Genomic DNA, 26,189 nt, shown 5'->3' with positions numbered 1-26,189 from the left:
CACAGAGTGCCTTTGGTTAGAAAGCTGCAGTTAACAGCTCAAAATGCTTTCAACTGTGGTGTGACACTTCCCAGCAATACACTCACTCCCAGGCTATCAAGAATTTCAGTGGGACCAAATATTTTCACCTCAGAGCTTCTGTAGTAGTTACTTAAAAGTATTTCTGTTGGGTCAGCATAAAACCCAGGACTGAATGGCACCTCAGTGCCGATATGCTCTCCAGAGAAGAATCAACTACCCCAGGGGTGGAAGCACAGCCCTACTATTTGTCATGTACTAATCCACACTGTGCTGGAAAAAGGTGATGCCCCTGAACATCTACAATACATCAATGACATCATTGTGTGGGGCAACAAGTGCTTGAGATGAGGAAAAGATTAACTCAGATTCTTCTAAAAGCTGGTTTTGCTGTAAAGAGAAGCAAGGTAAAGGGGACTGCACAAGAGAGCCAGTTCTTGGGAATAAAATGGCAGGATGGACGTTCTGTGCCTATGGATGCTGTGAACAAAATAGCAACTATGTCCCCTGCAGCTAACAAGAAACACAAGCTTTCCTGAGCCTCCTGGGCTTCTGGAGGACACATATACCAGGTTACAGTCAGCTTGTGAACTTTCTTTATAATAGAGTAACCCAAAAGAAGAACTGTTTTGAATGGGCCTCAACAACAAGATTTCTTCAGTATTAGTCAGGAAATGCAGTAAGTGCCCGAGGGAGGCTGTGACCCTGTGGGAAGCCCATGCTGAGGTAAATTCCTGGCAGCACCTGGGAACCTGTGGAGAGAGGAGCTCATGCTGGAGCAGGTTTGCTGTCAGGACTTGTGACCCCATGGGGGACCCACACTGGAGCAGTCAGTACCTGAAGGACTGTTCCCCCTGTGGATGAGACTCACATTGGGGCAGTTTGTGGAGGACTATCTTCCATGGGAGAGACCCCAGACTGCAGCAGTGGGAAGTGTGAGAAGGCCTCCCCCTGAGAGGAGGCAGCAGCAGAGCCCATCTGTGATGGACTGACTGTAACACCCATTCCCCATGCTCCTGTGCCAATCAGGGGCAGAGAGTCCCAGGAAGAAGGGATGGGAAGGGGGAGGTGTCTTATGATTCAGGGTTTTTTAGTTTCATTTTACTGATCTGTTTTGATTGTTCATAAATCAAAGCAACTCTCCCAAAGTTGATTTCATTTGCCTGTGGTGGTAATTGCTAAGTGATCTTCCTGTCATTACCTCAACCCCAGAGCCTTTTGTTATACTCCTCTCTCCCCTGTGCAGTCAAGGTTAGGGAGTGATGGAGTGGCTTTGGTGGGCACCTGGCACCCAGCCAGGGCTAAACCACTACATAGTCACTCTGAAAATAACTTTTTTGAAGAAAATTTGGGCTCACATAACCTTCCTACAACATGGTAGTATTTAAAACAAAGTGACATTTGTCACTAGTTCAGTCTGTCCTGAAATGGTATTTTCAATCATCTAAGTGAAATATTTTTATTTTAAAAAGAGGAAAATGAGACTCCAACAAATACTAAACTTCTAAATTAATATGCATTCCCAAAGGGTTCTGGAACAGCTGAATTCATACTTCTGGCTCAAAGATGTCTCCTTTAAAAGTTCTGCTGATTTCTAACCTCTACCAATACGAAAAGCGAGGCAACAAGCATAAGTCATCAGCCAATAGGAGAGGATGATCTAAGTCTCTTAGAATAAACACACATACCCATCACAAGCAGAAAGTAGTTATAGATCATACAGAACCCATCCATTCTCTAAATTTCTTAGAATCCTTCAAGATTATGTCCCAAATTCACCATAAAAGTGAGAAAACAGAGCAACTGCAACCCAGCTCATGGAGTATACCAGTGTTATTTCTCAATGGATAGCTCTATTTTCCCAAGACAGAGGAAATGCTTTCTCATTATACCTTCATTTTGCTTCTGCTGAGACAGAGTGCAACCTGACTGGTTTTGACACCATTATGGATAACGCTGGAGTGCTGTGGTAAGGGAGTGTATTAATTGCTGCATACTTGAAAGCACAGGCATATCATTGTTATCATAAATAACCAGCAACCTATTAGCTCTCAGGGATTGGACTCTTTAACATGCTCTTTGTCATCCAGGAGATCGTTCATCTCATGTTGAAAATCTTAAAAAGCCCTTCTGGGAGACAGGCTGCCTTCCAAAGAGAAACGCTGTGTTTTAACAGGGGTCCAGTTTGAAACTGACTCAAAAGCCTCGATCTTCTGGAGAGAATTTCAGTCTCCTCATGTGATTGGTCTCTTTAAAGTTCAAGAGATCGACTTGTGCAGATCCATTTGAAGGTGGGTCCCTGAGTCTGAACTGCAAAACAAACTCCTAGCAAACAGGAAAACGAGTCTGAGTAACGTCCAATGTGAAAGAGGTAGTAGGCGTCCGGGAGATCTTGGGTTATAATGAGAAGTGGAGGGTACAGAAGAGGTGGGCATGGGGTGGAGTGAGAGGAGGTGCTGGTGTTAGCAGATAAAGCCACATGGTGTAAACAAGGGGTTGGAATAAAGTATCATCCATGCTGAGTTTGTGGTGATCTTTGTTCCCTCAGCGGTGGGCTGAGAGATCTGTGCAGGAGGCCTGGTAGCAGCAACAAGAGACTGGATGGTCAGGTCTAACAGTAATTGTGCCAGTTTATTAAATCTGTTCAAGTAGTTTGTTGCACATACATTCTTTGGGAGAATGTGGGAATTTGGCAAAAGCCCTTCATCAGCTTCTCAACCTGCCACAGAATAGAAAATGACTTCCTAGTTCTGATGTTCCAGTGAAATTACTTAAACATGATGACTGGTGAAACGTGGTAAGTGTTTCCATATCAAGAAACAGTGAAGCCAGAAACAAAAGTCAGTAGTAGCAAATTTATAGCAATACTATGAAAACTGAGACTACAGATCCAGTCATCTATAATCTATATTAGTGATGTAAGCTTTGGATCTCCTGCCTCACAGGTGAAGCAGTACAATACCAAATTAAGGTTTGATTCAACTTACAGTATTATTTTAACCTCCTAGAAACTTTCCAGTTACTGCCTGGAGCTGGAATAATCCCAGTAGGTTTGATCAGGTGTGACATGTGCAGTTCTCCTCCTCTAGACAGAGGCAGCTTAGCCACCTCCAAAGTCTCACCCTCATCTCTTGTCATGGCAGTCTGTCCTCTGGACAAAAAAGAGCAGTGTGCAAGTCAGTGATTTTGCTTCAATTGTGAGACACAAAACGTCCTTCCTTAAAGAGCCAGAAAACCTCAGGACTAAGATAAGAGCCATGTCACAAATAGTTTGCTTTCAAGTCACTGTGAGTTGAGGTTTTTGAAACAGGTCACATGAAGAAATGCACTACAGAGAAAATCAGGGATGAATCACTTGTAAAGGAACATATAGAAAAGGGATACTTTTATTTATATTGGGACTGACTTTTCCTGGGAAAAACTTGAACTCATTCCATGAGTTTCTACAGAAATTTTAATTAGTGTTTTTCAATCAGAAAATAATATTTTGAGAGTCTGTACTACTTTAATCTCTTTCATCCTGAGGGCTTTCATCTGCCCTGTGGTGACATGACTAAAATCAGGCATTTACTTCGTGGTGTGTGGTAAATGTGAAATTATTGATTCCCATAATCCAGCAGAGCAGAAAAACCTCTGTGCTTCATGGAGCTTGGAAACAGATAGTTTTCTTCCTTGCTGTTGCTCAGAGCAGCTGGAAATGCAAGGCCTGAATATTCCTTAAAGATATCATTATTCTCCTCACAGCACTCTTATTAGCCTAAGTCCTTCTCCCTCAATGAATTACATCTCACTGAAATCCTCAGTTTTTAAAACAATAGAGTATGATACCACTAACTACCCCTTTGTGCCTTCAGTGTTGTGCTAGTCTCAAATAGAGAGATGTATGCTACCACAACAGAATTCAGATTATACAAATCCTGCAAGGGTTTATCCAAAACAGACTTGAAATAGCTTTTTTCAAATTCACTAGAGGGTCTCAGCTTAATGCCTTCAGCTGACAAGCAGTGAGGGAAGCCATAAAAGACTTGATTTGCTCTCATAAGCTGTAAACATCTGCAAGTCAGTCTCAAAATGGAGAAAATGGAACTTAGTATGATGAGGGGCATTCTGAAGCAAGCAAAGTTTTCAAGCAAGTGATTTGTTTGCAAGTCCGTTCAGAGGTGTAGCTGTCTACTTAACTGGGTGAACATGAACACAAGAGAGAAATGCAAGTTAATTAATAACACATTCTCTATTACTTCAGATTTGTCTCCAAATTAATTTGAATCCTTTCTCCTAGAGCTTATTTATAAATGTCTGTATGGTATACAGTTTTGTAATTTCATTGTCAATCACACAGACAACCTGAGGTCTGGTACTCTGTTATCATAGAATGGTAGGAGTTGGAAGGGATCTTTAGAGATAATCCAGTCTAACCCCCTTGCTAAAGCAAGGTCCTACCTAGATCAGGTCACAAAGGAATGAGTCCAGATGGGTTCTGAAGACCTCCAAGGAAGGAGCCTCCACACTCTCCCTGGGCAGCCTGGGCCAGGGCTCCCTCACCTCAACACTGAAAGAGTTTTCCCTTATGTTTAAATAGAACTTTTTGTGTTCCAGCTTATTTCCATTGCCCCTTGCCCTATGACTAGATACAACAGAAAAAAAGTGCTGCCTCAGTCTCCTGACACCCACCATTATCCATCAAAATAAACAGGGTCATGTATAACATGTACAGGTTCATACCGTTCAATCTTAAGAACAACCATGAACACAAAAACTCTCTTCATCTAACAAGTGGCATCTTCAAATGAGTCCATTTAGTTGCTATTTCCTCTGTTCCCATTTTTGAGTGCCTTGATAATATGAGTGATATTTAGTCTGTTTATAATATGCAAGAGAGTGGCAAAGTAAACCATGAATTTCTGTCCTGCATTTTCCAAGTACATTCAATTGAACTGAAATTCAGTTCAATCCAGACATCTGGCACTTAGCTGGTGGTAAAAGTGTAATAAACATGGGCTAAATGTTTCAAAGTATACTATTCCTTATACTACCAGAATAAGATTAAATCTCAGATTTTGGGCCCCCTCTTTTAATTTGAGGTGGCCTCTTGCACCTTTCCCATTATTGAGATAAAAACTGCTACAATTTTCAATGTAACAATCTCTTAGTAACTAGTATTGGAACATAATCAAGTTGAGAGTAGAGGAGAGGAGGATGGAAATGCAGTTTTCCAGAATATTTCTAAATATAGCAATAATTAGAGAGAAGAATTCCCACTGGCATAATGTCTATGAAGGGACTAAAATGTCCAGTCCCAATCTCATTAGAAAAGGTTAATCTGAGTCATTGATATGACCTTTATATACACATAACACATTTCTTGGCATTACAACATCCTTTAGAAAAAGTACTGTACAACACATAAGGACATTCAAGCTTCTGCTGGAAAACAAATACACAGGAAAGTTCAAGTTCCTTTGAAATAACCCTCTCTAAAAAGCAAAGTTACTATAAAAATCTGGTTTCACCATACAGGACAATTATATTTGACTATTACGTTGTGATAGGTTAAAGTCAAACACATAAAGCATGACCAGGAGCATGAACTTTCTGTGACCAGCAGTACAACCAGCATTTACAGTCAGTAGGAATACTTCCACCATCCCAAGAGAAGTCAAGGGTTTAGTAGAGGAGGTGAGGTGTGGCTTGTGGGAAAAATCACCACGACACAAAACATACATGAAACCTTTCCCAATCCATTCTCCCTCTTCAGTGTTTTCATATCTTTGCACTAGTTTTAGAGTCATACGTTGCAATTTCAATTGTCACCTGAGTACAGCCAAGAAAAGCGAAGGAACTACAACGTGAACCATTACTAAACAACCTGGCTTCATTCCAGGCTTCCCAAGCTTGATAAGCTCAGAACTATTCAGAAGCTCTCTTTCAGAGTCAAAGGCCTTCAGATGAAATTCCTCACGGGCACCATGAGATGATTACACACTTAGATAGGGATGCCTTGAGATAACTCAATTGGGCATTTTATTTGTTCTCAAATATCACAGCATGACGTTATCAAATAATGTCACTCAAACCATATACAGCATCTTGAATTAATAGCAATGTTTTGGATTGCTTGTTTTAGCAAACAGGCAGCCAGTATAATCCAGCTCTTTATGTCTAGCATTAGTCAAGAGATATTGCAGTTGCTGAATGATGATGTAATGATCACAAGAAAATCCACATGGTAAAAGTAGTGGAATAGGGCTGCGGAGTTTCCAAGATAATGGCCCTGCATCACTGCATTCTGCCACACTGTGGTTACTGAAGGACTAAACTGTTACACAAACCATTTCAAAAGAGAAGTGGCATACATGTGTTGAAAAACTTCTCTACACAGGAATGCAGATAAGCCAGGCACTTCTTTATTATGCAGCACTGGGAAAACAGGGGGGATAGCTCCTCCATATGTGCTTAGTTACCATTTTCAAGGCTTTTATACACCTCAAACAAAAGAATCACATTTGCCAACACAAGCATGCATAAAATGTCCACCTATCAGTTTTGCCCTTCACCTTGATTGGTTCCCAACCAACACAGAATTTCCAAACTCACAGTAATTGCTCAAAAAAAGGTATCAGTCCCTTTGTTTTAGTAACAACCAAGGCAACAGCCAAGGTAACCTAATAAATACATTCACTAGGGTAGCTAAGGTAACAGGTCCCTATCAGGTGTGGTGTGTAACTCTTGCAGTTTGATCCTTATGTGATTCAAATGAATACTTACTTAATCAATAGGTGTTTGAGTTATTTGCAAGTGCTTAGCTAATTGATTCAACTATTATTAGGTGATTAACAAGTGCTTATCAAGTGCTTGAATACTTATTGTGATGATAAGTTGTTAACTAAAATAATTGTGTATCTGCAACACATGGGGGGATGCTAAGGGTATTCAGGGTTTGTTTTTAAAGGGTGAAGAACACTCCTTCAAGTCACAGTGATCAAACTCCTTACAGAACTCCCCAATGGTATTTTTTAAATCCATTTTTCAGTCACTTTAGGCAGCACTTTTTAAAAGTGGACTTAATTACCATTGATCCAGAATTGGATATACTGCTCACAGAAACAGAAAGCAGAAAACTATGAAGCAAAGATAAATCCTACCAGCACGAAAATGAAGTGCCAAAGGAGTGCCTGCATTTGCTCTGTGCAGCTACAGCATCACTCAGGGGTGGTCTGGTAGGTGGTCAGAGGAGCTGTCAGCCAGAATCTACTCAAAATCTAGTCATGATGAACATTGCCTCATCACACTCCCCCATCTGGGATGTGATCTGTGTTTATTTTCTGTCATACTAAATAACATTTCTTAGCTTTACTGCAATAAAATTTCCTCTTGGTGAAGAACCAGAAGGGATATATAAGCATATAAAAAGATAGGCAAAGTGATAAGGGAACAAAGATACACTCAGTGCACCCTAATGCAATCCCAGTTGAAGTTGCTTTTCAGAAAGTATCAAAGCCAGGGATCATTCATAATGTTCACACAACAAGATGAGAAACTCAGGAAAAGATGATCCCTTCAGTTTCCCTGTCTTCCATATGACACATTTTCCAACTACCTCAGCAAAACTCTTCATGGGGAAGGAGCAGCTTCTATCTTATTTTTATTCCACAGGAAGTTATTTTGACAAAGACACACAATGTGATGGTAATAAACCTCCCCTATTTCTAAGGCTAATAGACTGCTCATCAGTTGAAGCATGTCGATGACCAGTAATTAGCACCCTTCTCATTTAGCTACTCTGATTACACCAATTCTTGTATTAGTGCTGCATTAGCTGCACTTGATATCATCTTGACTTGGGGTGTGTGGTGATTTAATGCAGCAGCAGGAGCTAGAGGTCTTTTTGTTGCCTTTCTCAATGCCAGAAAAGCTGGGGAAAAAAAATCACCAAAACAACAAGTAAAGCAATTCCCCTCCCTGCCTGCTGACCTGCTGTGTGTCACAGGCATCCATTTCTTCTTCCCACTCCCTCTTTCTCTCTACAGTAAAACTCGTGAGCTGCCCTCTGCTAACTTTTTTTTAACCTTGGGAAATAAGGGATTAACTTCAAAATGAGTAAGTACTGCTGGGTCAGCCAGCTGTTGCAACTTCACACCTATGTAAAACAACATCACAGCTGAGCATGGGGAACCAAAATATACAGTGAAGGTCGTTCTTTTGAGGCTCTCCCCATTTTAGAGCAGTATCAACTTTGCCCCTAAAACTGAGCTCTTAATAATTCACCAACTCACCAACACTGCTGTTGAGGGGGTGTCTGTGGTTGGCATTACAGAATTGTTTCTCCATAAGAGTAACAAAAGTAAAATCTAAACGTATCAGTGTCAGAAATCCTTGAATATGTCTCCAAATCAGAGCATTTTGAATGATTAGGTGTGAATTGTGTATTTGTAGCTCAACTCTCCACCAGTGCATTTAGTATTATTGACACCATTTCTCCTGTAATTATGGCTATCCAGATTTTCCAGGGTTCAGAAATGTTGAGGAGATCTGTTCACTAGGAATGACTCTTGGATGGCTGGATGTGACAGAAAAGGTAATTAATTATTGTACTCCAGAGTATGCTTTCAATCATGTGCAGTAGGTAAGGATTCAGAGCGTATGCTTGAATAATGAAGAGAAAACAAAATAGCCAAGTATCATCATTTCTGTGCCCTTGAGTGGAGGAACAGTTCCTCTGACAGGTCCCTGTCCATATACCAGCACTGTTTGAACAGGTAGTTAAAGAGGACAAAAATCTGCATTTGAAAAAGAGGTGTATTAGGTTTGCCCAAGTCACCTTATTCCGGTATTTCCTAACTTTTCAGTGTTCTTGTTTTATTACAATTTTTAGCATATTTTTATCTGAACTTGTCTGCATGTTTTGAAACAGTCTGTCTTCTGGCAAGCTGTTAGTGGTTTACTTGAATAACTAAACAGTGGCATTTGGGGAAAAAGAAAACAAGCTGTCTAGTATGGGGGTTTTCCCTGAATGGATTACCCTCCTCATAAAGCCAAATATTCTCCTCTCCACAATGCAAAACTAACCCAACTTGGAAGCCACCTTCCCTGTAAGCACAGCTGGAGAGCTTCAGTATGGTTCATTCATTTAAATTGTTGAGACAACTAAGCCTTTGGGGAGGCACCTTCTTCATACTTTCAAATGTATTTATGCTGAAGGCCAGAGGCCTGTGATCAGTCATCACAGATTACTTTGATCCCACTGTAAATGCTGCATTCATTTGGTACAATGCCAGTGTCCTACTGGGAGGACCACAAAACCTGATAGGCTATTTTGGACTCAAGGTGAGCTGACAGATATATCAAGTCACAGATAATTAGAAACAAACTCCCTGGTAAATGCACAGCTCCAGAAACAGATGATTATGAGTAACTCCGGCTGGGTTTGAAATAAGCTACACATAATATTTACCCAGATTGATGGTGTCTCCTGGTAGAGCAATATGCTTTAGGTTTTACTGTGCTTCATCTTTCCTCTCTCCTGGTGTACTTGCAGGGAGCCGACTGACTAACCGTTATGTAGTCAAGCATAGGTACTGTTTATCCCTTTCTGGTTTTGGCAACATATATGCTTACTTCGACCTCTCCAGAGAAATGTTCCTCCTTCCTGGCATCTGCCTCAGAACACTGAGTGGTTTATCCACTTTGTTAATTATTAGACAATCACGTTTCTCTGCTCTTCCTATAAACCGAGACGCAAGGGATAGCTGGGAGAAAGGGAAAGACAGAAAGGGGCAAAGGACAATTACATATAAACATAAAACTTCAAGTGCCTTCTGGTTTTAAGTATCAGATATATAAGCTGTTGGTTCATTAATCAAAAAGCAAGTATTTATACTTTACAGAAGCCTAAATTTCAACAGTTTGCAAAGTGTATCTGTTTCTTTCAACTCCATTACTAAGTCAAGGTATGTAATAACCATTTGTAAAACCATAGCTAAAAGGTAGGAAACATCATTCTTTCATTATCAATGTAGTTTAGTGCACTAGGGATTTGCTGTCTTCTCAGGCAAAAAGGTAACATAGATGAAGAGTAAACGATGAACTGCAACAAAATGCAAACACATGATGTATGTAAGTACATAATTGGATATAATCAATAGCCAGGTATAAATTCAGGTCAGCAGCCCGAACTAGAAGTCTTGGCTTGCCAGGCAGATAAGCTCTGTTTTGGGAATGATGTGTAGACTTGTTTTTCATTGAAGTACAAGAGACATGTAAAACCATCTATGTTCTGCTTGTCAACTCCTTACAGTCCCCTCTGAAAGAAAAGTAGATTTATCTCTGTCAAGAGATATCTTGCTTGGCCTTCTAAGGCATCAAAGTCTTACTTTCCCTTTGCTCTCTAACCACACTGACCCAGTGCCACTGGAAAGGAATGTAGAGTCCCTCTCAGGACTCAGGGCAGGATTTCCAAAACATCAACATTCTACTGCTGCAAAATGTGAGCAAAAGTGAACTCCAGGCCATATATCCACTTCAGATACACTCATCTCATCAGGCTGGATCAATTCATAGCAAAAGATGCAATTTAAAGATAACAACTGTGAGGGCACACAGTGTACAGGGGTAAGTACATGCATAAACCTGCTGAGGGTCAGAGCACCTGCAATTATGATGTGCCATTTTGTAAAAGGATTGGGAATCTCAGCAAAATATTTAGACCTTTTACAGATTGCTTTTGCACGGGAGTATCTAATGTTCTACTGAATCGTTTCTAATTGAATGATGTCCTTTCCAACAGGATCTATGATTAAGAAAAGAGCATATGTGACTGAGATATTGCTTAATATTTGATTTTTGAAGCAAATGTGTTTTTTTTCAAATACAGTATTTGCATATGCCCATAGTCTTGCAGTATAACTCATCCATTTAGTTCACTGCAAGATGAAAATCAGGAAGAGGTTGGAAGGAAAAGATCTTTATGGCGCTTTGAGCCTAATTTTTTTTACTGGAATAGAATTACAATCCCTTGAGCTAAGCAGATGCAAGATGAGATTAGAAAGAAAACTCCATGAAGGTCAAACAGAATGTGTTCTGAACTCATGAAAACAAAGTACATCTTATCACAAAGTGATGGAATAGATAGTATAGGCTGTATGTTGTTGGGGTGAGTGTTTTGGTTTTATTTTTAAATCTGGGTTCAAATTTCAAACTTAGGGCTATTCATTATTTATAAAGAAACTATTTGCCTTCTTTTCACCAAGTGCTTTTCATTTTCAAAGGGTCACTTGATTGTAGTTAAGTCAAATGTTAGTGAATAACTCACTACCTTTCTCCTTCATCCTATCCTATTAATTAGAGCCAAAAGGCTCAAGTGTTCAAATTATAACAAATCTGTATTCAAACAATTGATGGTAATCACAGAATGGTAGGAGTTGGAAGGGACCTCTAGAGATCATCCAGCCCAATCCCCTGCCAAAGCAAGTCCACCTAGATCAGGTCACACAGGAATGCAATAATAAAAGGCTCAAAGCTGTTACAGCAGTCAGTAATGAACAAAGAAGATTCTGTTTGAGAAATGAGAGTTAGTAAGTGAAAAATTAATTCTTCATCAATGTCAATATTTCCCAAAAATGTAGGACTTCATACAACATACTATTGGGAATCTTTGTGTAACCTCATTTGATAAACACAGATTTTTTTGCATCATTGTAATTAATTTATGCTGTGGCATAAAATTATGGGGAGAATAATTTACAAAGAGAAACTATGTGCTGTAGAGGGGCTTTAAATCTTTTTTCCTCTTCCTATGAGTTACATCAGATGCTGAGTTACATAAAAAAGCATCACACTTGTGGGGGCTCCTGAAAAGTTCTTTAAGTATTTCAGTTCATAAATTTTAAGTAGAACTCAGACTGTGAAATAAACCAACCTTGGGCTATATGGGGATTCTTCTAATTTTATTCATGTGCTTCACACATCTCGGTGCAAACCTCTTACATGATAGAAGGAAATAAAAAATACTGGTCCATTGTTACTAAAATGAGTGAAAATTCTAACATTACATGAAAATCTGTTGACAAGCATCTTTCTGTAGTTTCAGTTCTGGGTTACCACCACCACAACTACAAAGGACTGTTTGGCAGTTCCACTAGAGAAAGTTAAGAAACGCAATTTGGTGCTGGAGTAGAGTTCATCTAAGAAAAATATTTATCCTTGTAGGATTATTGTTGCTTACAGTGTAAGTAACCTTGGCTCTAAACACAGCATGTGTAATGCTAATGAAGTTGTAAGTTGATCTTCCTGTCTCTTTATCCTTCCATCAGTATGCTTGTTACACAGGGAACTGATCTGAGATCGTGAGAACTTTCTCCAAAGGAACTCAAACTAATAGAGAAAAGCAAATGGAAAAAAGGGAGAATAAAAATGTGTCTCCAGGATCCCAAGAGGAAACACTTACAAAGAACATTGAAAAACAGTGTCATCAAGATGCCAGGTAGTTAGGAGAAATAATATGGAAGATTCATGTTGATGTGCTCAGGGTGATCACGAACGAATAGAAGTAGACTGGTGATATCTTGTAAGGGCAGCTCTTCTCTTGATAAATCGACAGAAGTACATTCAAGAGAGTATCACCAAATGGCACCAAGCTTGATAATGAAAAGCAAAGGGAGGTAAACTATCTTCACAAGTTTCTACACAACCCTGCAATAGGCTTCCACCTTCTTGTGCAGAAACAAAATAGACTGGAAGACAGATTTCAGAATTATTAGAGACACAGCCCTCTCCTATCATATCTCACGTGAGATGGAATGACCCTAGCTGCTTGTAAAGCTCCCAGTATGACAGAGACATACATTTTCCCACTGTATTGGGGATCTTTCCTATGTTATTTTATATTACAGCACTTTATTTAGATTTTTGGCTGCTGCTGGGCATGAAGAAGAGTTTTTAATTGTGCTGGGTGCTCTTTTTCCCTTAGCAGTAAGTTAGAATTGGGAGGGCTATGTGTACAGGAGGTTCAGCTTTTCATTCTAACGTGCTCTGCCCGGCATTTGTCAGTGTCTGAATTTCAGCAACCATTAGGCTGCCAATTTGTCTAGTCCTGTTTCTGTGAAGTTCATCACAGCCTTCTTGTACAAAGACTTACACTAAATAATTTTGTCATCTGCAAATCCTGCTGACCTCATTTTTTTTGTTCTACCCTTCATTTCTGCCTTTCTGGATAATTAATGAATGCATTAAACACTAACTACAGTACAGATCCTTGGGACATACTAATATTAACTTCCTACTGAATTGAAAACTGACAGCCTAATGAATTGAATTCTCTACATAAGAACAACAGTGACAGTGAAAATCGAGATGACTTGTGATTTATCTCTGATCTGAAGAAAAAACAACAGAAAAACAAACAACCACCTAAAACTCTGCAAATGCAATTACCTGCAATTTACAGACTTTTATGGTACTTGTGAAAAAAAACATCAGGCTACTTAAGGAAAAAACAAAAGCAATTAAAAGAAGAGGAAATATCACCTCTGTATACCTGTGTCACTTGCAGGTTACAGGGTCATTAGGGTATTGAACAGCATCTTGAGCATTTTTTCCCCTGTGAAATTATTAAAAGTGCCTTGGCTAGAATATCCTTGGATCATGAAGACTTTAGGTGTTTGATCCAGAGCAGACAAGATAGAGAATTTATAGCTAATCAAGCCTAAGGTAAAAGATGAGCAAAATGAGCTGAACTGACTACTAGAGCTATAATCATGTTGGCAGGACATGATTTCTTGTCAAAGTCATGTAGTTTTTTCCAGATATCTGAAAATTCCTCACATTTCTCTGACACTTTGATGCAGTATCTGTAGCAGACGTTTCTATAAGCAAAAAATATATTTGGAAGGAACATCATCAAGCCACGGGCGGATTCTTAGTGCTCTGCCACTGTTACAAAAACTACTATATTGAAACTTAGATGTGTTATCATAGAATCATAGAATGCTAGGTTGGAAGGGACCTTTAGAGATCATCTAGTCCAAGCCCCCTATAGAAGCAGGGTCACCTAGATCAGGTCACATAGGAACATGTCCAGATGGGTCTTGAAGACCTCCAAGGAAGGAGCCTCCACACCCTCCCTGGGCAGCCTGTGCCAGGGCTCCCTCACCCTCATAGTGAAATAGTTTTTTCCTTATATTTAAATGGAACTTTTTGTGTTGCAGCTTCATCCCATCACCCCTTGTCCTGTTGCTGGCTACTACAGAAAAAAGAGATGTCAGAATGTCTAGAGCTCTTTCTGAAACTGTTATACTTCAGCATGTAAAAAAGTGTGTAATTTATACAGCAGATTAAAATCACTCTAATTAGTGTCTTCCAAGTCCAAATCCTGTTGAACTCTGTACCAGAGTTAGAAGATTAGTCAAAAAAAATACTAATTATTCACATGCACCTGAAATGAACCTCCTTCATTCATGAATGTCTTGAGATCAAATTTTACAAGCATAAATGTTGCTAACAAGGTATAGTTATGCATTTAAATTATCAACATTTCAATAACCTGTATTAGTGAACTAATATATCTTTTCACAGGAGGCCTTAAAGTCCTTTGTAAAATGTGCCATGACTTACTAAAGTTTTCAATATAGGTTCTAGTCAAAGCATATTTCTTTAATTAGGCTGGAAGATGTCACAAAATGCCTAAAGGCAGATACAGGTGCCTAATGTGGTGCTGAGGAAAAAAAAAAAAACAACTGGGAATCATAGAATAGTAGGAGTTGGAAGGGACCTTTAGAGATCATCCAGTCCAACCCCCCAGGTGAAAACAGATCCACCTAGATCAGGTCACACAGGAACATGTTGAGGTGGCTTTTGAAAACCTCCCACGAAAGAGCCTCCACACCCTCCCTGAGCAGCCTGGGCCAGGGCTCCTTCACCTCACAGTGAAAGAGTTTTCTCTTGTGTTTAAATGGAACTTTTTGTGTTCCAGCTTCTTCCCATCACCCCTTGTCCTGTCACTGGACACAACAGAAAAAAGTGCTGCCCCAACCTCCTGACACCCACCAGTTAGATATTTGTAACTATTAATGAGATCCCCCCTCAGTCTCCTCCAGACTAAACAGCCCCAGGTCCCGCAGCCTTTCCTTGTGAGAAAGATGTTCCAGTCCCCTGATCATCTTGGTGGCCCTGCACTGGCCTCTCCCCAACAGTTCCCTGTCCATCTTGAGCTGGGGAGTCCAGAACTGGACACAGGATGAGGCCTCACCAGGGCAGGGGAGAGTGGGAAAGAATCTCCTTCAACTTGCTGCCCACTCTCTTCTTGATGCATTTGAGGATGCCGTTGGCCGCCTTGCCCATGAGGCCTCATTGCTGTCTCATGGTTAGTTCATTATCAAGCAGCACTCCCAGGTCTCTCTCTGCAGAGCTGCTCTTCAGCAGTTTGACCCCCAGCCTGTCCTGGTGCACAGGGTTGCTGCTTCCCAGCTGCAGGACTCTGCCCTTGTCCTTGTTGAACCTCAGGAGGTTCCTCTCTGCCCAACTCTCAGCCTGCCCAGATCCCACTGAATGGCAGCACAGCCTCTGGGGAATCAGCCAGTGCTCCCAGTTTGGTGTCAGCAGGGAACTTGCTGAGGGTCACTCTGTCCCCTCATCCAGGTTGTTGATGAAGATGTTGAACAAGACTGGCCCCAGAACTGACCCAGTGGAACCCCACTGGCCACAGGTCTCCCACTCGATTCTGTGCATTGATCACCACCCTCTGGGAAGGGATATTGAATGTTAAGAATGGAATTTCTAGCATAGTCTCAGATTTCTTTATGAATTTTTAGTTGCATGGCTCCAAATGGGGTAACAGACAGCTGTGAAAACACATTAATTAAGTAGTTGTGATGCACACTGTACCAGTGGAGAAGTGATAGAAGTATAGAAAGGACATAAGTGAAAATGAGGTTTGCAGGTAACCAGGATGAGTCAGAGTCAGGACAGAAACAAAAATCAAAAAAAGGGAAAAAGATGTAGAGATGGCCACAAGCTGCAAAATTCACACCTCAGTTTCAAAGGCCATGGAAATCAGCTTGCTATGCCATGTTCTACTAGCCTAGGATGAATTTTACTCATGTAAGCTGTGTCGGTGTTCCTGGGATTCTGAAAGTATTTTTAAAACACAAGAGATCTTTAAAATATCTGTCCAGTGCCTTACTATGGGCAGTGAATTTCTCTCAGTGACACTATGTTTAGCTGGTCTTGTTACAAATCTACAGTTGCAAATTCATCTTGAAGATCCCATTCGTAAAACAAAAAAAATCTGTTTTTCCAATGTTGAATATTCCATTACCCCAGGTAATTTGATTGGCAGGTGACCTACCTGGAAAAGTGACTCTGAAAGGAATTAATGAGACAAAACCAGAAATCAGTTCACTTCAGTGCAAACTGTACAGGATATGTCACATGCTGTTGTGGATTTCAGCACCTCTTGCTTTTCTAGTAACATACCACAGCAGTGAGTGAAATCTCCTCTGGAAGGACTCATTATGTACGTAACAGAATTTGTGTTAAGCTTCTCCAAAGTCAGCAAGAATTTCTTGTACTTATATATACACCAAAATGGAAAAAAAGAGAATTTATTTCGAATCAGAAGTTGTAATTTTACCATGGAAATCCATACTATATACCGCCAGTAGAGACGGAGCAACAGAAAGGAAGTCTGACAGTCCTGCTGTGTGGGTACAGAAGCCCTAGAGATCATTACCAGTAGCAAGTTAAGTGAGGTCAGAGAACAGGAAAAGCAGAAAAGATGATGGAACTTTAGAAATTGTCCCCTGTTGGTGTTTAAAGCCCAGAAAACAACAAACCAATTCAGAACAGTGTTCATGTTTAAAAAGACTCGGAATTATTGTACTCAATCACCCACTTAAAATTTCTGAGGTGTACACACCATAATTTGCAGCCAAGTAACCTTGAAAAGATCACAATTCACTTTTCTTAGTGCTATTAACTAAGTCATTAAACATGTCCACATGCCTGTTTATGAAGTGTATTAATTATTTTCCAGATTTAAGACTATTGTGCTTTCCTAAATTTCCCTGATGTATTTAAAGCAGGAACAAAGGTTGGGGGTTTTTTGTTTGTTACTTGCCTTGTGAATTCTCATCACTCATGCATTCATTCAGTTGTTCACTGAAAAGCTCATTAATATGATTTCTATCTGTATTATAAAGGCACATGGCAAAAGCACTGTTATGTAACAGCTTGAAAAGGCAGCTATAAATAACCTCCTTTAATAACCATAAATTTACATTAGAAAGGTAGATAAACTCTGAAGTGAAAAACGTTTATTTTTTTAATCTGATGTTACTGTTTCATCATTTCAGTGTTATCAGACTCATCCTGCATAATTTAGTAAGGTCTTAGGGTTCTATTCCATCTGGGAAAGTTGTGCATATCAAATGGATTTTATACGCTAGGAACAGAGATTTGAAGACAGCAACTTCTCTCTTTTGAGACTCAGTCTTACCCACCTGGTATATTCAAACACTGCCTGTGACATCCTGGCAGATTAGGCTACAAAATCACTGCAGCTTTGGCCCTTATTTTCCTGGTTTTTCTAAACACAAATGCTCCTTTCCAAATAACCTGAAGGAAATCAACCTGGATGGAATTTTACATGTCCCTTTGTCATTACCATTAATTGCCTGCCTTAATTTTGGAAACTTCCTGAATTTATGCCTGCCTTTGGCCAAACATCTTCCCTTGGAAGGAAAATACTGGCAGGCATAACCAAAGTGTTCAGTTTTGGAGGTGTTATCAATCCACCGTTATCTCTGTAGAGAATAGTTGTAAGGCTGAGAGGATGTTCTCATAAAATCTTCAGTAAGCACATGAAGATACAGGAAGCCTAATACAGTCAGTTGAAGATGATACCTATACTCATAGAGAGAGGGATAAAGACATCATTGGAAAGGGAATGTTGCTATATGTACTCTGGAAGTCTATGATACCACATTGAAGTAATGTAGTGCCTCCTCTTACCATCCAAGCTCTGAGGGTAGGCAGGAACAGCTGAGCAGAGACTTCACGCAGGGGCAGCAACCTGACCCCAGCACCAGCAGTGCTGAATTCATGACTTTGCCAGTCCAGCTTAACAGCTGTGCACATTTGTATGTATGCAAGCTCTTCCATGTCATTTTTAAGTAATGATGTTTATAACCACATGCTTGAACACAATAATTTCTAAACTGCTAACTCTGTGAGACATATGTTGTGAATGTTAAGGGAGGTCAATTATAATCTTGCTCCTCTGTTGACTCTTTTTTAAGTATCTTTCCACATCTTGAACTGCTTTAAATACTTCTTTGACTGGGGTTTCTTTGGAGGAGATGTTTTGCAAGGTTCTGCAGCTATATGGGTGGAACCAGACAGCAAACTAAGGAGGAAAAAAGCCTGGCAATGAAAGCCATGAAGCTGGTCAGCCAGGAAGTACCCACAAAGCTCTGTACTTTGAGATCAGCAATGGGAAAAGCAGACAGAAAGGGGGCAGCTAAAGTGTTATAATATGCAGTATAATAAAGAGGAAGGAAACTGTTCAGCTTTCCTTACAGTCTTTGCAGGACAGTGTTTTATTCAACTTCAACACAGACAGCATCAGACAAAAAAAAAGGACCTTCACTGTAATTGTCAACTTAAGTTACTATTCACAGAATCATAGAATCTTAAGGGTTGGAAGGGACCTCGAAAGCTCATCAGTTCAATCCCCCTGCCAGAGCAGGACCACCTAGAGTAGGTCACCCAGGAACTCGTCCAGCTGGGTTTGGAATATCCCCAGAGAAGCAGACTCCACAGCTCATCTGGGCAGCCCATTTGTGCCATTCAAATACTTCTTTTAACAAGGATTTACAATTATTTCCCTGCAAACAGATCACCTCAGATACTGATATGGTTCTTTTCTAGCTTTATAAAAAATATAATTTCACCAGGAACTGATTAACATAAAAGTTTTAATCAAAGTATATGTTTCCCTGCTTCCTTGGCAGTATTTTCTGATCTTCAGACAAACAAAGTGAGCTCGTAAAGTCTTTCAGTAATTCTCCCTCTTATTTTCGTGGTTCAGTAGAAACATTATCAGCACCTGGTGTTTTGATATTTACTGCATGTATTTTGATTGCCTCTTAAATCTCTTTAAAACATAATCCTTCCACAAATGGCTCAGCTTCTTGGAGAACAACTATTTACTGTTTGCCTTTATCACAGCCACAATCAAGCAGCTCGTTGAAGTACTCCCTCTATCGTTCTATAATTGCATTCTTTGTGACTAAGAAATTTCCTCTTTTCTTCTTTATCAGACTTAGGCATATATTGTTATCCATGTAAAATTGTTTCATTCCTAATCAGTCTACCTTGTTCCAGTTCTCTACCACTCCAGCTAACCACTCCTCCAACAGAGGGTATTTTTATGTTCCTTGCACTGTCATTTTAGTGTAAGGACAGAGGTGCTGACCCCATACTGGTCTCACCACTGCAGTATGGAAAAAGGAAGTAGTGCACTGCAGCAACTATGCTAAAGAAGCCCATGATGTTGGTAACCTCTCACAGAGCATGCAGTTAACACTGTCAGCCTACTCTTCTCTATCCAACATAGTCTCTAATGCTAACACAGTGCTGCAATGCATGACTTTCAATTTAAGTAAGTAGAAAATCCACTTCATAATTTTCCTGTGTAACTATGGAGTTGCTCATCAGTCTCTCCTCTTATTCTACTCTTACAATTGCTTTCTATGCTTTTGAATACGTTCTGAAAGATGTGTCAGACATTTAATTGCTGTACTTAACCGTCACATTTCATCAATAAGCTTTAAGGCCCTAAGTGAGCTTTGCTGTTCCTTATGAAAATCACTCAGGTCTAAGAAATATTTGAGAAAAACAATAATTTTCCATTGAATACTCATCACCATACACTGCTGATGAAAGAAAGCAGAGACACATTGAGACTGCAAAACCTGCTTTCACAAGCTAGGAAGTACAGGGAGACATGTTCTCACCTCATTCACTGCACTGGATGGAAGGCACTATTTACTTATCTACTTGGTTGTAAGAATACTGACTGTAAATATATTGTACTGATTTAGACATGGGCTATTTTATCACATCCTTCCCTGAGTCTTTACTGAACTTATCTTCATAACATGCCTATGAAGGAAGGTTACAGATTACTGTTTCTGTCAACTAAAGAAGAAAAAAAAACCCCTCTGTATTTTGAGGAGCAATTTAAGGTGTAGTGTTTTGATTTGCCAGAGCTTTTAACACCATATAACTTTCTGGTCCCAGCTTCCAGTGACAAATTGCAGCTGTGAAGTTCATCTCTAACTCAGACCATGAAATTTCAAGACAAGCATTCACAAAGTGAGTAATATACAAGAGAAGCTGCAGTGAGAAGGGAGCTGTCCAGCAGTACCCAGTCCTCTGGGGTAGAAAATGGAACAGCCTTTGTCATAGGTAAGGACAGGCACATCCTCCACACAGTAACTTCATTCACTAAATAGCTTTGATTAACTCCAGGAGTGTCACCTTTCCCATGCAGCATGAATGGTGAAGAGATCCTGCCATTAAACATACGTGGGAATGACAATACCCATGAATGCATAGAGACCACAGGGACAAATTAAAATTGCAATATCAGCCTGACTTTCCACTTCAAAAATGGAATGGTCTTTTCAAGAGTACTCTTGGGTGTGTTCAAAGTTTCTAAGAAAGCAAATTATTAGCTACACAGAAATTCTATCCCATGGAATCCTGTCTATGCCTACACAAATCACCATTTCATTCTTCTCAAAAGCACCCCTAACAGAGCAAACTAAGTAGTACAATTCCATCCCCTGAAAAGTCCAATCACCTCCAGGGACTAAAATACACATACAAAATAAATCAAATCGAGGCCTGTCATTCCTGAGGTCCATTCCAGGCTCTGAACACATTTAATGATTACAGATCTGTCAGTGATAGGTAAAACTTCCCTCCTGTTTTGTTTTTTCTTTCCAATAGTGTCCTACTTCCCATGCTGTTCCACCACATATTTATGGAATACATAGGAAAGGACCAGGCTTGCATTAGGCTGGATGACGAAATCTAGTTACTCACTGGGGTACTTGGAGGAGCTCCAGGCAGCTCAGCCCAAGATGGCTTGTGGTACTTACCTGCTCTGCAGAGGTCATGTACCACCAAGTTCCTCATCTCCACTTCTTCACCTTTTTCTGCACTTTGGTCTGCATACCATTTTTTTTCCCCCCTAGGACACAAAGGGTACAGGAAAATAAGTCTTCTAACTTAAAAGGTACAAGGACATAGAAAATCGTTATTTTTATAACAAAAGACCTGTTGCTTAGTTTGTTAGCATCACTGTATATACCATAACGTGCACACTGAAATAGCATCTCATGTAATACTCATATCCTCCGTAGATTATTTTAGGGTTCTCCCAAGACGGGGGATTTGGGATTTAATCCATTTAGTTGTTTTCTTTTAATCCACAGGTCCTATTTAAAAAAAAAAGCCAAAGCAAGCCAAACACCACCCCACCTCGCTCTGCCTTCAGCAGCGCTGAAACAGAAAGTGAAAGACTGACTAGGGCAAGGTGAAGGCATCCTGACACTCCGTGGTCTTCACCCCACGGCCCCCGCGGCACGAAAGCGGCCGATGCTCCGCCTGCAAACGCCTCAAGGCGAGCTCCTGAGGCGACTCCGGGAGGTGCTGAACACAATCTAGGCCGCAGCCGTTGGGTTCATATCTTCAGCTGGCACGGGCCGGGCCCCTTGAAGAAAACGCACCTCCCTCCACAGCTGCTCGCAATATGATAGGAGCCTTTTAACCGCCGAAATCGGCGGTAGTTTGACTTGGTGGGCGGGCGTCGCTCCCCTCCGTCGCCGCGGTTGCTGCCCGGGGAGGCGGCGCCGGGGCAGCGCGGTTCGCGGCAGGCCCGGCCCGGCCCCTCTCCTGGCGCCCTCCGCCCCCCGGGGCGCCCGGCCCCGCCGCTGACGTCCCGCCCGCCCGCGCGCACTGCCGCCCTTTACCGCCCCCACCGCCGGCGGCTGCCAGCGGCGGACCATGGCACCTCCAGCGCCTCAGGCGATTTCTGTCCTTCTCCTCCTCCTTTCCTTTCACCTCGCCGCCTCCTCCAAGCTCAACATTCCCCAGGTGCTGCTCCCCTTCACCCGCGGCACCCGCGTCAACTTCACGCTGGAGGCCAGCGAGGGTTGCTACCGATGGTGAGTCGCAGGTGCCGCCGCCCTTTGGCCGCCGCTTCTCCCCTCCCGCCGCCGCGCCGATGCACCTGCGGCGTTGCCTCAGCCCGCGGCGGGATGGTGGAAGCGCGGCCCGGCGGGGGCTTCAGCGTTTTCCCCCCACACACACCGCGGAGCCGTTCCCCTGAGGGAGCCATCAGCACCAGGCCTCCCCTCGCCGGTGTCACGTTACTTTGGGTGCTTTTTAGGGTGGCTCAGCAGTGTGGGAGCAGAAGTGGAGATAATCCCTGAGAGCAAAGGATAGCCTTTGCAAACCATGTGGGGTTTTTTTCTCTGCAATGATGGTTAAGTCTGCTGGAGAGGAGCTCTGGCTGGAGGCTGGATCTGAAAAGGTCTTGAGGGGACGGTCTCTGCCATATGGGAGCTTCCCGCCATCACTGGGCATCTCACGTGTGCCTCACCCAACATGGGCTGCTGCCCAGCACACCTCACACGCCCGCCTTGCCTTCACGTGTGTGCAGCCTGCCTCCACACACACCGTGTGCTCACCCCACTGCCCTGCATGCCCACAGTGCTGCCACACAGTCCCTATGTCAGCATAACCCTGGCGTATAAATATCCCTTCTCTCACTATGGTCAATGGCAGGACTGGTGGCTTTGATTTCAGGGTGAAGAAGAAGGGATTGAGTAGCAGCACCTAGCTGAGGTGAGAGCCCCTCATTGCTGCTGGAAGGGTAGGCAACACCCTGAGTATGTCACTTGGGGATGATGAAGTCAAGTTTTAAAAGCTTCAAACTTTCCCATTTTTCTTTTGTTGAGCATCAGGGGCTAAAGGCAAATACCATGATGTATGCAGATTTAGAAACTGCCACATTCTTCATGTTAAATGAGTTTTACCAGCTCCTTGGCCTTCCTTTAGCATATCAGAGTTATAATTTGGATCAGTAATGAGCAGAAGGTACCCACTGAAAAATAACCCACATCACTCATGATATATTTAGGATGCTGCTTCCCTGTGTGCCACATGGAAGCATGTAGCAGTTTTCAGTTATTATTTTGTGTCTGACAGTTACTGAAATAAATTGCGTGGCACTGTGTTTTCACTCTATATCAGTTTATTTGCCTGGTGGTTCTACACTTCTCATCCCTAGGCTGGTTGGAAGCTTTTGACCTGTGACAGCTTACACATTTGAGGGTGTTTGTGCAGAAAAGCATCATTAAGAGTTTCTCCAAGGGTTGACTGAAGGGAAGTTATTAGTCAAGCAGCTTGTGGTCGTGTAATTTAATTTTTATATGGACTGTTTTTAGGAGTATCTTGTAAGTATGGGAGAGGTTTTTTTTATTCCTTACTCTGATCTTTAAATGCAACTAAATGTTTAAAAGGATGTGGTGGATGTGGTAAAGTATATTCAGTAAAGGTAAAAAAACCCATCAAAACACTAGTAAAGTCTAGCAAGTGTAGACTGTGTTTCCTGTTTTGCCAACAAACTACTAGATGATGCTGGCTACAGCCATTACTGTGTGTGCCAGGCACTATCCAACTGTCAGAAGTTGGATAAACTCCAAATCTCACTGGAAATACTAGATTTGATCCATATGTATATCTCTAATGAGAGCGGTTCATAGACATGTTGGAGCATGTTATATTGGTGCCAGTTGGCAGTGCTGGGTCGTATCCCTTATGCAGAGAGGCTTTGGTATGCTTTTTTGTCCTCTCACTCTGTCTGCCCTTCAGAGATTGATTTTGGTTGAGAATTAAGGAAACTACACCAACTTCATACAGAGTGTGTTGTCATTTTCTGTACCAGGGTTGTAAATGTGTATTTATTCACTTCTGCTTTGCAGGGGCTGGCAGGATGTGGGTGGTAAAATTCAACGTGTGCTTACAAAACCATCAGAAGGAAGCAGTAGCTGTGTGTGTGTGTGAGTGAGCAGAAGCAGTAATACTTGTCATGGTGCTCAGAGCACGTTCATTAGATGGCCTCTGCTACTCTTTCCCCTGACATCCTTGCCCCTGCAGGCTTTGAACTGTAGAGAATTAGAAATGTTGGAAGGGCTGGCAACTCCACAGCTACTTGCTGACAAGTTTCCTCTACTTTCCTCTTAAGCCATCAGTAATAGCTATTACTGGAAGGAGACTGTTAAGCTGAAGAAGTTAGAAAGTACCAAATGTAATGACTTAAGAAGTAGTGACTGTGCCTCACCCAGGATTTGTAAAATGAATGGGTTTGTGGGGATTTGGAATGGCAATTATAAGATTGAGGCCATTTGTGTATGGAGAGGGAAATGAGGTTGTGTAATATGGTGATTGCAAGGTTAGAGGTATCTGTGAAATCTGTCTTAAAGTGTGTATCTTCAAAAGACATCCTTTGAGTATCTTGAAGGATTGTGTTGTTCATTCAGAGTTCATCCCTGTGTCCAGTTTCATGAAAACACAGTCTGTGGCATGTTGTGACCTTATTTCCTTCTAGACTCCCTTTGAGGCTTCAAGTTTACCTCTGAAAGCAGGAGATTTTCAAAGTGATTGTAGTAATGTCTGAGGATTACAGTGATTCAAAGGGGAAAGGTCAAATTTTATCATCATCCTAGCAGATTGGGAGCAATAGTAGTTACAAGGATGGCTTTAAAGTATTTTGTGATTTTCAAGCTGCTCAGGCCTTCTGGAGTTTAGGTTGCCATCATGTTAAAATTATTCTTTGTTTCAAGCTTTGTTTTGAAAGCATCCAGTGTTTCCATCTGTAAATAGTGTACATGATACTGTCTTCAGGAATAAAATACAGTCTGTGTTATTTAAACACAAATTTAAATTACATCTGTATTTATCTTGGAATCACTTTACTCCAGAAATTGCACCTGGAGAAATGAAAGCATTCAGAAGCAGAATTCTCTCCTTGAAATCTGCTTCACCATAGTAATATTTAGGGGGAGGAAAAAACTAAAACAACAAGCCATGTTCCCCCAACATATAGAGCATGGCAGGATATTTGTAACAGAAATTCTCTGTAGAGTATAAATATGCTTACATGCCTATAACAGTATTATTTCATGTCCTGTAGAATTGAGATACACAGTGAGAACTGGTGTAAAGTTTCAGCTTCAGGAGTTGTCTTTGAGAAATACAACTGATGGACTTTGACCACTGAAAGTCAGAGGTTTTACTGTGGAAAAGTTAGCAGCTATAGGAAACTGTTCAAAGGTGCTAATGGCCCCTTACAGTGCTGTGTGTTCTAATTATAATGAAGGAGAGTTTATTGCAACTTTAAATAAAACTTTTTGCATGTGCTACTGAAGCTCCCCCTGACAGGTAGAGCCCATGACTATTGGAAGAGGGAACAGCTGGCAGAGTGCTGGAGTGAGAGATCCAGTGGCTGAGTAGTTTGCACTGCATCGTGCACAGGTACTTTCAGAGAACTCCAAACCTATGTTCAGTGCTGCTATTACAGTCGTTGACTGGCAAAGCTCTTTTTCTAGCTTCTTATCTTGTCATGTTTCTGATACTGGGTTATAAATTGATCTTATCACTCCATAGGATGTATGTGGTGGCTTACTGTTTTAAAATAGAGTGCTGCTGATCTAGATCTGTCCCTTTGCTATAAAAGCAACAATCTCATCTCTGATAATGTGAGGATTTTGTTGTTACTTCATGTACTGCCTATTTTACCATGGGTCTAAAAAACCCTGCCTTTGGCTCTCACTGAAAAAAACGTTTTGTGTGAGATCCTGTTAATTTCCGTCTTGTGAAATGACATGTAAGTAATGATTGCTATCCCCTGCTCTCCTTACCCTTTCATAGGTTCTCACCTGTTCTGCATTTCCTACTCATAAAGTCATTAGAGCAGGCAGCAAAATGTTCTTCTCTCAGGAAGGTGCCTGTGCAGTGGGCTGGCTGCACTGTGGCGTGTTCTTTCCCAGCAGGACTTCAGGCTCTTGTAGCTGGCAGAATAAGCTCAGAATTGGGTTGAGACG

General features: G+C 41.3%; 2 protein-coding genes across 4 annotated transcripts in view; one reads left to right on the top strand and one right to left on the bottom strand.

Annotated features, from left to right (window-relative positions):
• The window catches only part of HDAC11 (histone deacetylase 11), a 55,939-nt gene extending 33,986 nt beyond the window's left edge, over window positions 1-21,953 (bottom strand). The window contains exons 1-2 of one of the 3 annotated variants that reach the window (XM_062007977.1): window positions 21,562-21,953; window positions 21,180-21,271 (exon numbers count right to left, since the gene is read on the bottom strand). The gene's annotated coding sequence lies outside the window, so the exon portion shown is untranslated. The remainder of the gene's footprint in view (window positions 1-21,179; window positions 21,272-21,561) is intronic. The other 2 variants (XM_062007978.1, XM_062007979.1) reach the window with 2 other exon arrangements.
• A 113-nt stretch (window positions 21,954-22,066) lies between these two features.
• NUP210 (nucleoporin 210) overlaps window positions 22,067-26,189 on the top strand; it is a 69,720-nt gene continuing 65,597 nt past the window's right edge. The window contains exon 1 of the mRNA XM_062007974.1: window positions 22,067-22,247. Coding sequence (XP_061863958.1) covers window positions 22,087-22,247 — 161 coding nt within the window. The 5' untranslated portion in view covers window positions 22,067-22,086. The remainder of the gene's footprint in view (window positions 22,248-26,189) is intronic.

This window comes from Colius striatus, chromosome 15, assembly GCF_028858725.1.
Source record: "Colius striatus isolate bColStr4 chromosome 15, bColStr4.1.hap1, whole genome shotgun sequence".
In the NCBI taxonomy this organism is placed as follows: Eukaryota; Metazoa; Chordata; class Aves; order Coliiformes; family Coliidae; genus Colius; species Colius striatus.
Note: the sequence above shows the minus strand (reverse complement) of the source record. Positions and strands in the feature narration are given on the sequence as shown.